The sequence below is a fragment of the Microtus ochrogaster genome, linkage group LG2 (assembly GCF_000317375.1).
Source record: "Microtus ochrogaster isolate Prairie Vole_2 linkage group LG2, MicOch1.0, whole genome shotgun sequence".
In the NCBI taxonomy this organism is placed as follows: Eukaryota; Metazoa; Chordata; class Mammalia; order Rodentia; family Cricetidae; genus Microtus; species Microtus ochrogaster.
In genome coordinates, this window is record NC_022028.1 from 31,884,278 (window position 1) to 31,896,358 (window position 12,081).

The following is a 12,081-nucleotide window of genomic DNA, read 5'->3' on the forward strand; positions in this document are numbered from 1 at the left end:
CACACACACACACACACACACACACACACACATTCTAAAAGACAGAGAGATTGGAAACCATGAATTTGAAAGCAAGCGTGGGAATACATGAGAGCTGTTGGAAAGATGAAAGGAAAAGGTGAAAATGATGTAACTTTACTGTCATTTCAAACATAAACTAATGACTTGATAAAAAAAAAAGAAGTTGTGTGTAAGTACAGAGGAAGAAAGCTTTTGCTTTTTGTGTCAGGAGCCCATTCTTCTGCTGTGAAGTTGATTTGAAAGAGAGCTGTGGATTTGGGAAAGCAGATCTAACAATCTCTTAATAGTACATAAGAAAAATAGGGCCTGTTACTGCTGTGGTGCAACTTCCCCTGTCCCATAATAACAGGTGCTGTTGGGTGCCTTTCCCAGGCATGGTGACTTTAGAATAGTTAATGAAATTCATTGCTCATTTGAGAGAAAGAATAAGAGTAAAAAGCATTATAAAAATGGAATCCAGTTCAGGGTGATCTGGGCACATACTTTATCCTGCTTGGGGTATTTCCAGAAGAAACAGGTCCATTAAATTCAGGAGGGACAGCTCGACCCTTGTTAAAGCCATAAATCGATGTTGCTCAGTTCCTAGCTCAACTTAGTGCCTCTGTAGAGAGCAAGAGTGGGCAAAGAACTGATCCCACCATCCCCGAGTGTGTCTTTCTCTTTGAACAAGATGCTGAGCAGACAGGGCCCTGACTTTGGAGACAACTGAAGACGGACACTAAAAAGAAATCCCACACTAGCTCAGAATTGAGTATAATAAAGGGTTATTTATTTAGGGGTAGACCCAAAGATCACAGAAGTCTGCTGGAATGGGGAACAGCAACCGAATCCAGCAGCTGGAAGAGAGAGAGGGTGTGCGCACTTTACAACAGCATTTATAGTATAAGAGGCCACGCCCAAGTGAGAGAGTAACTTAAAGATTACTGGCTGAAGGATTTCCTACAGCACCTCCCCCTTTTGTTTAAGTAAGAGAGTTCTAAGCCTAATACAAAATTATATACAATAAGAACAAATATCAAGTATAAAAATTAGAATTACAACCAGTATAAACAATATCAAGCAAGAAGCGGGATAAATGTTTCAATAATTATCCTATCCTAAGGAGTCTAAGTCTTGTATTATAAATAACTTGGCCAAGTCATGAGAAGAAAGTAAGTGCAACTATCTAGTCTTCAACTCCATCGAAGACCAGAGAAAGGAAATAATATTACTTGAGTAAGCAGGAAGTGCACTCAGGCATCTTCCAAAATGTGCAACAAATGACAGAGACAACTGGCTACCTGGGCAATCACCCAAAGTCTCATTTGCAATGTTGGAACAACCAACTTTGGCTAAGGCCTAGAGTAACTGACAGACCATTATCAGAAGCAGGAAATTTTTCAAAACTGTCTTACCCTGTCTTGGCAAGATTTGACAGTCTTTTTTCTTGTATCCTGCTTGTCCTGTCTGGATACCGTGCATTTTGTCAGTGGTTGATGCATGGGCAGTTCCTTGCCCAAAGGCCAGTTTTATCAAGAAGAAAACAAGCTCCAAGTGCAGTGTCTTCAGTGGTCAACATTCTCTCGGGAATAGATCGGTGCTACCTGTCTACCCTTGGGCTCTCACCACCACAGACACAGAAAGTCTCCAGGCAGGCTTTGTCAAATCTCAGCTTGTAAGGACTGTGAACCACTTAGTGTCATTTTGGGCTATTTAACAGTCTCCTGTATCCCAGACTGGCTTTGAACTCACCAACCTAGATTAGGATGACTTTGAACTCCTGTTACTTTTACTTCTATCTCCAGAATGCTAGGGTTAAAGGTGCTAACGGTGGGATTTGTGGCCTCACACATGCTTAGCAAGGACTCTACCAGCTAAACTACATCTCTTGTCACCTCAATGCAACTTACTTGCTAAATTCATATGCAAAAAAAAACCTACAAAAAAGTGGAGTATCTTGAGTTATACTCATTATGAAGATCCCTGGAAAGACAAAAGTTTACTAATGTATTTCTTCAGTCAAAGCTTAAGGAGCAGATATTCTAGATTTGAGAGTCCCCCAAGTGAAAATAATTTCAATGAAGTATCTAAAATAGGAAAGGCCTGAGGATATCATTCGTAAGTCCCCTGATGTGTCCAAGGTTGTCTTATCAAATGTTCGCCATACATACTTTCTACTGATCTATCAAGAATAGTTTAGGTTTTGGTTTGTAATTTGTTGTATCAATAACCTTAGACTCTGGAACTCTGATGTGCCTATTGTAGTAACTTGAATAATACTAACTTTAGCTACGGTTTGCTTTTCAGTGTAAAGTCTTCCTTGAAAGATCCTTTTGGCTTCAATTTCTTCCTTATTCGTGGTTATATGGGATGCAGATGTGTGTGTAGATATATGAACATGTGTGCATGTGTCCAGGTGTATATTAACATGTATGTATGTGTGCAGGTGTATATGAACATGTGTTCATATGTGCAGGTGTATAAGAACATGCATGTGTTTACATGTGTGCAGGTGTGTATGAACATGTATGCATGTACATATATGTAGGTGTATATGAACCTGTGTGCCTGTGAAGGTGAAAGACAAAGTACAACTTCAGATGTGCTCCTCAGAAATGCTAAGAGAGCAGAATCACTGTTTTATGCTTTGAAGATCCAAAAGCTAGTTTTTCACATAAATTTTTGGTTGTGGCAGGACCAGGGATAATATAAAATAACTAAGAACGGGGGCTGCCCTGCTTAAAGACATTCAGTCATTTTTAAAATGGACCTCAGGAGATGGCTTAGTGGGCAAAGTCTTGCTGCTCAAGCCTGGGGACCTGAGTTAAATTCCTAGCACCCACACCACGTGTTTTTAACTTCAGCCCTGAGAAGACAGAAGCAGGAGGATCCTGGGAGCTCACTAGCCATCCAGTCTAACCAAGAGAGCAACCTTTAGGCTCACTGAACAATTTTGTCTCAAAACCGAAGGTTGATGGTGACTTAGGGAGAAACTGACCTCAACCTCCAGCATCCACTGCAAGTGTACAACCACGTTCATCCTCACACATGAAAGCACACATATGCATACACTGCACAATCCTTCTCAATTTCTATTCCTTGGAATTAGTTTTTGCCTGGGAAATGAGAAATTTTGAACCAGAAATAAGTGGGAATGGAAAAGCATCAAAAAGCAGCAGACCAAGGAAGACTTTCCAAATTTCCACAGAGCCTCTGTAAATTTTACCCCAACTGTGTGGTGTTTTACACCACCGTCAGAGAACGGACTGTGTTGGACAACTCATCTCCTTTTCTTCAAATGTCCTATTGAGCATCCAGTTTCCTTAATGGACCCTTCCAAAGAGAGCAGTCACCTTGCCAGTTTATTTAAGCCATTGAGGACTTTGTTTGTGTGTTTGTTTGTTTTCCTTTTAAACCAGAAAATGGATGGATATCTTTGCTTTTTGGGCCACAATGTTCACATTTTGCTGTTTGTAATCTTTGGAAAATCATCAAAACAAATATTATCTGCTCTTTTAAGAAGCCCATTGGCAGCCAGGCGATGGTGGCGCACGCCTTTAATCCCAGCACTCGGGAGGCAGAGGCAGGCGGATCTCTGTGAGTTCGAGACCAGCCTGGTCTACAGAGTGAGTTCCAGGACAGGCTCCAAAGCCACAGAGAAACCCTGTCTCGAAAAACCAAAAAAAAAAAAAAAAAAGAAAGAAAAAAAAAGAAGCCCATTGGCAGTTTTTGAAATATAGATGAAAATGTGGGGGACCATGCTTTACTGAGGTGGGTCATCTAGGGGAGGCCAGGAGGTGAGATAGAACAGTAGATGCTAACATTAATATTCATAGGATCTCTTTAGCATCTGGGTTTCATGGTGACCCTTCATGTTTTTAAGGCTCCAACCCCCCACATGCACCAAGCACAGTCCGGTCTTTTTATTTCTTTTACATGAACACTTCATCAAAGGATTAGGGGACTCCTTTCCTTGTGTCTTGGGGTTTCTGTTTTTATACCACTGTTTTCTTTCCTTCTTTGAAGAGCCCCATTTTTCTCAATTTGTGATCCATGTGTGGCATGGAACAAGCTCATCAACTCTGTAATGACACACTGCTTCTCCCTCTAGCATTTATTATTGTTCTTATTTTGCACTGGGGGAGGCTTCTCAGAGGGTGTGCAGCTTCTCTTGGGTCCCAGATTTTAATACCATGTAATTATCTGCACTTTTTTTTTGGCCTCACCCATCTTCAGTAGAGTTCAGTTGTTCTAGTCTACTAGAAACTGACCCAGCTTCTCTCTGTAGAGGCAAAGAAGCCCAGAGCCAAGCAATTAATCCTGACACGAGATCCATGCTTCGTTGACAAGGAAGACAGCCTGCAATAGTTTGCTTCCTACCAGCATGCCAACATTTGCAAACTGACCTAAGTAGAACCCGCAAAGTATCTGATTCAGCAGAAGCAGGCACGACCCTTGTCATAACACTGTACTGAGTAAGCAGCCCTTTTCCAATGTAGGAAAGATCAAGTCTACATGAACATCTATTGCACCCCCACGGGTACAAGCAGCGTGAACTACTCAAAGAGCTGTCAGGTTTTTAGGGTCCCCTCACTTTATTAAAGATCTGGAAATAATCAGTATGTGATTATGTGGCTTTGTCCCAAGTTCCTAGAGTCTGCGTGAGACCGAATTGGAAGGACTGTGTGATGTCAGCGCCTCAGTGACAGCTAAAAAATGAAACCAAAGCAGTCACAGAGGAGACGCGAGGTTAACTCGATTTTTTGTTTTGTTTTCCTTTGTTTTTCCCACAGCAGGAAAAACCCAGACTGTTGGAGCCTTTGGATTATGAAACTGTCATTGAAGAACTTGAAAAGACCTATCGGAATGATCCTCTTCAAGATCTCCTGTTCTTCCCCAGCGATGACTTCTCAGTAAGTCCCCTTGAGTTCTTTAAAATTAGCAGGGCTCTTTCCACATAGATTCAGAAAGCAAAGCCTTCTGGAAATTTTTGGGGGAGTTGTTCTATTTTTGTTTTTGTTTTTTTGTGTTTTTTTTTGGAGGGTTTTTTGTTTCTTTGTTTTTCTCTTTGGGGCCTGCTACCCAGCACCCAAATAAATACATGGAAACTTGTTCCTCCTTGTGGATGCCCAGCCTTAGCTTGGCTTGTTTCTAGACAGTTTTTCTAACTTAAATTATCCTGTTTCTCTTCTTCTACATTTTGCCTGTGGGCTTTTTAACTTTCTGTATTCTATATATCTTTCTTTCCTTCTTACTCCATGGCTGGCCCTTGATGTCCTTTTTTTCCTTTTCTCACTCCTCTTTTTTTTTTTTTTTTTGGAGTCTAGATTTCTCCTCCTATTTATTTTCTCTGCCTGGTAGCCCAGCCTATTTCTCTCTCCTGCCCAGCTATTGGCCTTTCAGCTTTTCATTACACCAATCAGGTGTTCTAGGCCGACAAAGTAACACAGCTTCGCAGGGCTAAAAGAATGTAGCACATCTTTCAGCATTAAGCAAATACTCCACAGCATAAACGAATGTAACACATCTTAAACTAATATTCCACATTGCTATGACCACATTGCTTTACATTACATCAGCAGAAGGCAGTTTCCAGCCATAGAAGAGGCCCAGGGCTTCCCTAGCTCAGAGGAGTGGAAGTGAGGTTTAACAGGGGACACAAAGACCCAAAACAGTACATGGTGCTACCTGAGTCTCCTCGGTGTTCTTGTTCCCTCTAATGCCCCAACCTCTTGCTGCTGCCTTCCTTTGACTTAACCTACTTCTTCCCTCAGATTATTTCTAACCAGAAGCTTCTGAGAAACAAAAATCAACCAGGAGGAAAAGGAGAAGTCTATTGGTACAAGAGATCGTATTTTATATTTATTTATTTATTTGCTTGTTTATTATTCTCTCATATATTAAATCCCAACTGCTTTAAAACAACCATGAGCCTTTGTTGGCCTTTATTAAGGAGATGGTGAGGCTTGGGGTCAAAGCAAGAGCATCTTTATGAAATGATCTATGTGAGGTATGTTCCCTTTAGGACAGTGTACATGCAAGATGCTCTTGAGGTTAGTAAAGAGAATGAGCGAAAAGGAGGGAGATAGCCCACCCAATTAGTAAAGAGCTTGCCACATAAGCATGCAGACCTGAATCCATTCCCCCAGAACCTACATTAAAAAGTCTACTACAATGGCATACCCCTGTAATCCCAGTGTTGGGGAGGTAGAAGCAGGAAGATTCTAGCAGCTGGCTGGCCAGCCTAGCATCAGCTCCAGGTCAGTGAGATAGACCGAGAGAGAAGGAAAGGAAGTTAATATTGAGGTTAAAAAAGGGATAAAGTTGTGGATGATGAACACTAGTGTGCCCCAAGTATTAGATTGTTACCTGTATCGTCTGGAGCATTGACACACTGTTCGTGAATAGCTCTGCAAACAGAAGCTGCCGAGGGAAGTTAGTAACCTTTGCCATTTTCCTCCTCAAACAAAGGTAGTCTCAGATATCTCAGACTTAAACACTGAAGAGGAAAAGCAGCTGGAGGATATCCCTGTAGAGCAGGCTATACCCCTGGATTTCTCTCTCGGGCAGTTTCTACATTTCACTAATACAGCTTCAGTATCCTCTCCCACCTTTGGGGACAGATTTGCCTTCTGGCTTCAGAGGGTTTTGTTTTGTTTTGTTTTGTTTTGTTTTGTTTTGTTTTGTTTTGTTTTGTTTTGTTTTGTTTCTTCCTTCATGGATTTAGGAGAAAGAAGTTACATGGCAGCTCTTAGGTCTATGAATGTAGCTAAGTTGAAGGAAGACTTGCCTGGAACGCATGGGGGGAGGGGGGACCTGTGTGTGGTGGAATACAAAATGTTATAGAAGAGACAGAGTGAATACTTCTCTGTTCCAAGCATGGGTTGGGTAACAGAGGAAGAAAGGAGACAGATACAGGCATAAGAAAAATAATTCTTTCACTCTCTTTTTTGGTGTTTTAAAATGGCTCCTGCTTATTGCTGGCACACTTGAAGAGAGATTTATCTCTGTAGATCTCATTTCTGTGGTTGGGCTAGGCACTGAGGCTTGAACTGCAACTTGAAGTTGAACTACCTTCTTCTTCTTTTTTTCAATTCCATATCCTTATTTTGATTCTTCAGCCTGGAGGTAAACCTACCCAAAAGGCTTTCTGTCAGACAGCACCAAAATTCATGAACTTTGGAGAATTGTCTCTTCCAGCTCTGTCATTTAGAAATATGTCAAGTGCCACTTCAAGTTTCCTTCCACCTCAGAAAGAGAACAGGGAAGCACGGCTGAACCTCACGTTTGCTCTAATTTAGACTCTATTTTTGTCATCAGTTCAGCCTCATTTAAACATTGTCTCTGACTTTTTTTTTAACCTTTGCCGTCCTTAATAGTATAAACACAGCCTACAATAGCATATTGCTCTATTTTCCCAATGTGATCATTCCAATCGGCTCACAGGACTATTTTATTATGTGCCTTTTTGAACTCCACGTGTGGTTCCTTGTTGCCTCCATAATGAAGTTATAGGGCCAACTAGATAGCTTGGTGAGTTAAGGGGTTTGCTGCCAAGCCGAAGGACCGGAGTTTGAGTCCCAGAATGCAGTGTAAGGAGAGAATACACTCCCACAAGGAGTCTACTAATCTCCAACCACAGCTGGGAGAAAAGCATCCAGTTAGTACACTCAAGAGAGATGCGATGGTCTCTAATCTTTATATCAGAAAATGGCTGAATTTTTATTTATATTGATGGTGGGGAGTAGATCAGCATAAAATTGCCAGGATTTTTAGTAAAATTCTGACATTTTTCTATTTCCTGCCATTTCTCATTCTTGCCCTATGCATTTTGGCTTGGAAATCTAGATCCCACGGGTAATATGCTGCCTATTTTTGTGTGTCCCATGAGGTAAGAATTGTTGATTTAAATAGTTAAAGGCAAAAACAATCTAGTTGGTAGCAAAAGAATCTGAAATGCACGTTCTGGTATTCATAAACCAGTTTTTAATTGAGCACTTGTATCGGTTCATTTGATGGCTTTCACTGTACAAAGGTGGGGCTCTGAGTGGTTGCAGAAGTTTGAGTTTGGACATACAACACTGTTCTAGCTTCATTTCTGCTGTTGTTATAAGATATCCTGGCCAAAGATGACCTAGGGGAGGAAAGGATTGTTTGTCTTATGCTTCCAGCTTAGTCCATTACAATGGGGACATCGAGGTGAGAGCTTAGAGCATGGCCTCTACAGCTAGGAGCTGAGAATAAATGCATTGACCCTCACTTGCTGCTTGTGTTTACACCCAGCTAGTTTTCCTCGCTCTTGTACAGTTTAGGGTCAAGTTCATGAAATGGTGCTGCCTGCAATAGACTGATTCTATATTGGTTAATAACAATCAAGACAGATCCCCGTAGACATCCCATGGCCACCTTGATCTAGGTCATTCCCATTAATAATCTTCTCCTAGGAGTCTAGGTTGTGTCACATTGACAGTTAAAACTAACCAGCACACACACTAAAAAACTTATCCTCTGACTCTGCACACATGCACACACACATGCATGCATTACCATGATAAAATGCATTTGTTCTAGACAGGTCATTTTTTTAAAAAAAAACTTATTGAGGTAAACATTTTTCTCCACTCTCCTCCCTTCCTCTCCCCTCCCATCCTACCCCCTCCCATGATCCCCATGCTCCCAGTTTACTCAGAAGATCTTGTCTTTTCTACTTTCCATGTAGATTAGATCCATGTATGTCTCTCTTAGTGTCCTCATTGTTGTCTAGGTTCTCTGGGGTTGTGAATTGTAGGCTGGTTTTTTCTTTACTTTATGTCTAAAAGCCACTTAGCAATGAGTACATATTAAATTTGTATTTCTAGGTCTGGGTTACCTCACTCAAAATGATGTTTTCTAGCTCCATCCATTTGCCTACAAATTTCAAAATGTTGTTTTTTCTTATGTGTAGTACTCCATTGTGTAAATGTACCACATTTTCCTTATCCATTCTTTGGTTGAGGGGCATCTAGGTTGTTTCCAGGTTCTGGCTGACAAACAATGCTGCTATGAACATAGTTGAGCACATGACCTTGTGATATGATTGAACATCCTTTGGGTATATACACAAAAGTGATATTGCTAGGTCTTGAGGAAGGTTGTTTCCTAATTTTCTGAGAAATAGTCATATTGATTTCCAAAGAGGCTGTACCCATTTATACTCTTACCAGCAATGGAGGAGTGTTCCCTTTAGCCCACAACCTCTCCAGCATAAGCTGCCATCAGTGTTTTTGATCTTGGCAAAGATCAAAAAGGTGTAAAATGGAATCTCAGAGTTGTTTTGATTTGCTTTTCTCTGATGGCTAAGGATGTTGAGCATTTCCTTAAACATTTTTCGGTCATTTTAGATTCATCTGTTGAGAGTTTTCTGTTTAGGTCTGTAACCCATTTTTATTGTATTATTTGTTCTTTTGATGACCAATTTCCTGCGTTCTTTATTTACTTTGAAGATCAGTTCTCTGTTCAATGTAGGCTGCCATTTTGTCTTGTTGAGCATGTCCTTTGCTTCACAGAAGCTTCTCAGTTTTAGGAGGTCCCCGTTTCTTAATTGTTTCTTTCAGCTCTTTCATGTTCTCTATGGACAACATATACACTTCTCTAAATCTCCTGCCATCTTTGGCCCCATTCACAGTCTACATCTCTCAGGAGTGTTGCTCACCATCCAAAAGCCGCCATGCTCCTAGAAAACGTATCATTTCCTTGACTCTGTTGGAAACTTGGGAGTCTCTATGGTTTGCCTGGACAGTTTTCCCACATCCGAGCAGAAGTGGCAATAACGTGATCAGACTAATTTCCAAGGGTGGAGTATGGTGGCTCTTAAAATCCCCAGCTGTCCTTTCAAACACTGAGAATCAGCTGTTCGGGCGAGAGGACTCAGTTCATTTCTCTGTTTCTGTGGTTCTAAGCACCCGTGTTTCCTACAGACATGATTCATTGTTTGCTTTGTTTAATCAATATTTATTTAGCATCCACTGGGTGCTACATATAGAACAATACTTCCCAGAGACATGAGACTGACAAGGAATGCAAGATTCTTGGGTTTTACCAACTCGTGCCCTAATATGGAGAGAGTAAGGCTGATGAAATAGCTTGTGGTTGAATACCAAGAAACAAGCAACTGTGTCTGGCATTTGATACCTCCAGAAGAAAATGTGTGTTTCTCCATACAGCATTCTCGCATTGCAAGCAGGAACTTTTTGCCTCTTTACCCTGATGGCACGAGATGTCATCATTATTTTTTGCCTAAGCCCCCAGAATGGCCTTTTTAGGATTTTTTTTTTCTTGCTTTCTCCATAGACTTACTTTGATCCACTCACATTCAGTATTCACTGGACGCTTTCAGAGTCACAAACCAGACAGTATATATAATGCCTCCCTCCATCCAACCCCACTCTTCTCTATTACCCTGTCCCCTGGCTCCTGAGGATCTCCTAGCTCTTGTCTCCTAGTGTTGCTACGTGGAGCACCTGATATTTATTCTGTCCTCACAATTAGCAAAAACTTTGGCTCTATAGGACCTGTGCCCCTGGCTCCTGTGACTTAGTTATAAATGTGATGTCTTTAAAGAAGAATCTTTGGGGTCCAGCCTACTCTCCTCCTGTACCGGATTTACTCCATCACAATAGCCCATGCCTTCACTTTAGAGCCCTGCTTCCAACTTGAAAATATCTCCACTGTTGTATATTTGCTTACTTCCTTTCTTGCTTGCTTGCTTTTTCCTTTGTGGTTTTGCGAAGCAAACCCTGGCCTATGTACATGCAAGGCTGATATTCTACTACCGAGCTGGACCCTCACCTTCCAACTTGCTTTTTGTTCACCTTTCTGACACTCGTTTCTCACCAAATTATTATTCCAGCAGGTCAAAGGCATTTTCTTACCTCATCATTGTAAGATACACAGCAACTAAGGTAGCACTTGACACACAGCAAGCCTGGCAATGAATTTAGGAACTGGAAAGATGGCTCCGTGGTTAAGGTGTGATCACATAAGCATGAGGACCTGAGTTCAAATCCTGGCAAACCAAGTAAATTTCAGGCAGGCAAGGTGACCTGCTAGTAATTCCAGCCTTAGTGCCCTGAGACAAGGTTAGCTATATTGCTGAACTCTGGGTTTGGATACAATACCATGTTTCAATAAAGTACTTCAAAAAATAGAAAAAGAAAATATAAATAATAAAAATAAATTTCGTGACTTTTCTTTCAGAAGCCCCTGGGCTGTTATTTTAGGAAATAGCTTTGATTCTTTGAAACCCTTAGGAATCAAAGGTCATTCTGACACAAAACTACTGAGTTAAAATAGAATAGAGTCATTGCCTCTGCTTGATGATTAGAAAATGAAGGTTAATAAGAAGTTCTCCTCTTGGACACAAATCAACATATTGCTTTAAGTAAAAGCACTGAGAAATTTGATGCTCTCTCTAGAGGCTCCCTCTGTCTAGTACAGCACCTGGCACACAGCTGACATCAGCAAAGGTAGCCTCCTACTTCAGACACTTTAATGTACAAATTAGATGATTTCTGTCATTAGGTAAGAAAAAAATGGTTCATATCCATGTATCAAATACCCAACATACTCTATGGCTCATGGGTATTCCAAAGAGTCTGTCAAATAGTGAGTTAAAATGTTCTTCCAGAGGCGTTTTCCTCTGTCTCTTGGCACAGCAGGCAGAAAGTACTCTCCTGCTATGTGCAATCAAGACCAGACAACAAAAGTTTTTCTTTTTTCTTTCTTTTTGGTTTTTAGAGACAAAGTTTCTCTGTGTGACAATTCTAGCTATTTTGGAACTAGCTCTTCTAGAGCAGGCTTGTTTCAAATTCGGAAGGCCTCTGCCTCCCAAGTGCTGGGAATAAAGGCATGCTCCACCACCGCCCAGCTCAGCATATGCTTTTATTACCTCTTCCATCATTATCTTGTAGTATGAAAAACAAGTGTACATGTACATATTAACCCATGTATTCAAAAACATAGACAGCTTCATTGGTAAATTTGCTACTGTTGATTTTATCTTTATGTTTTTTTTTTTTTTTTTTTTTGCTTTTTCGAGACAGG

General features: G+C 40.9%; 1 protein-coding gene across 13 annotated transcripts in view; it reads left to right on the forward strand.

Moving 5' to 3' along the window:
- The window catches only part of Dock10 (dedicator of cytokinesis 10), a 250,045-nt gene that overhangs the window by 100,011 nt on the left and 137,953 nt on the right, over positions 1 to 12,081 (forward strand). For 11 of the 13 annotated variants that reach the window (XM_026785421.1, XM_026785423.1, XM_026785418.1 and 8 more), the window contains exon 2: positions 4,794 to 4,913. In XM_026785421.1, coding sequence (XP_026641222.1) covers positions 4,794 to 4,913 — 120 coding nt within the window. The remainder of the gene's footprint in view (positions 1 to 4,793; positions 4,914 to 12,081) is intronic. The other 2 variants (XM_026785422.1, XM_026785415.1) reach the window with 1 other exon arrangement.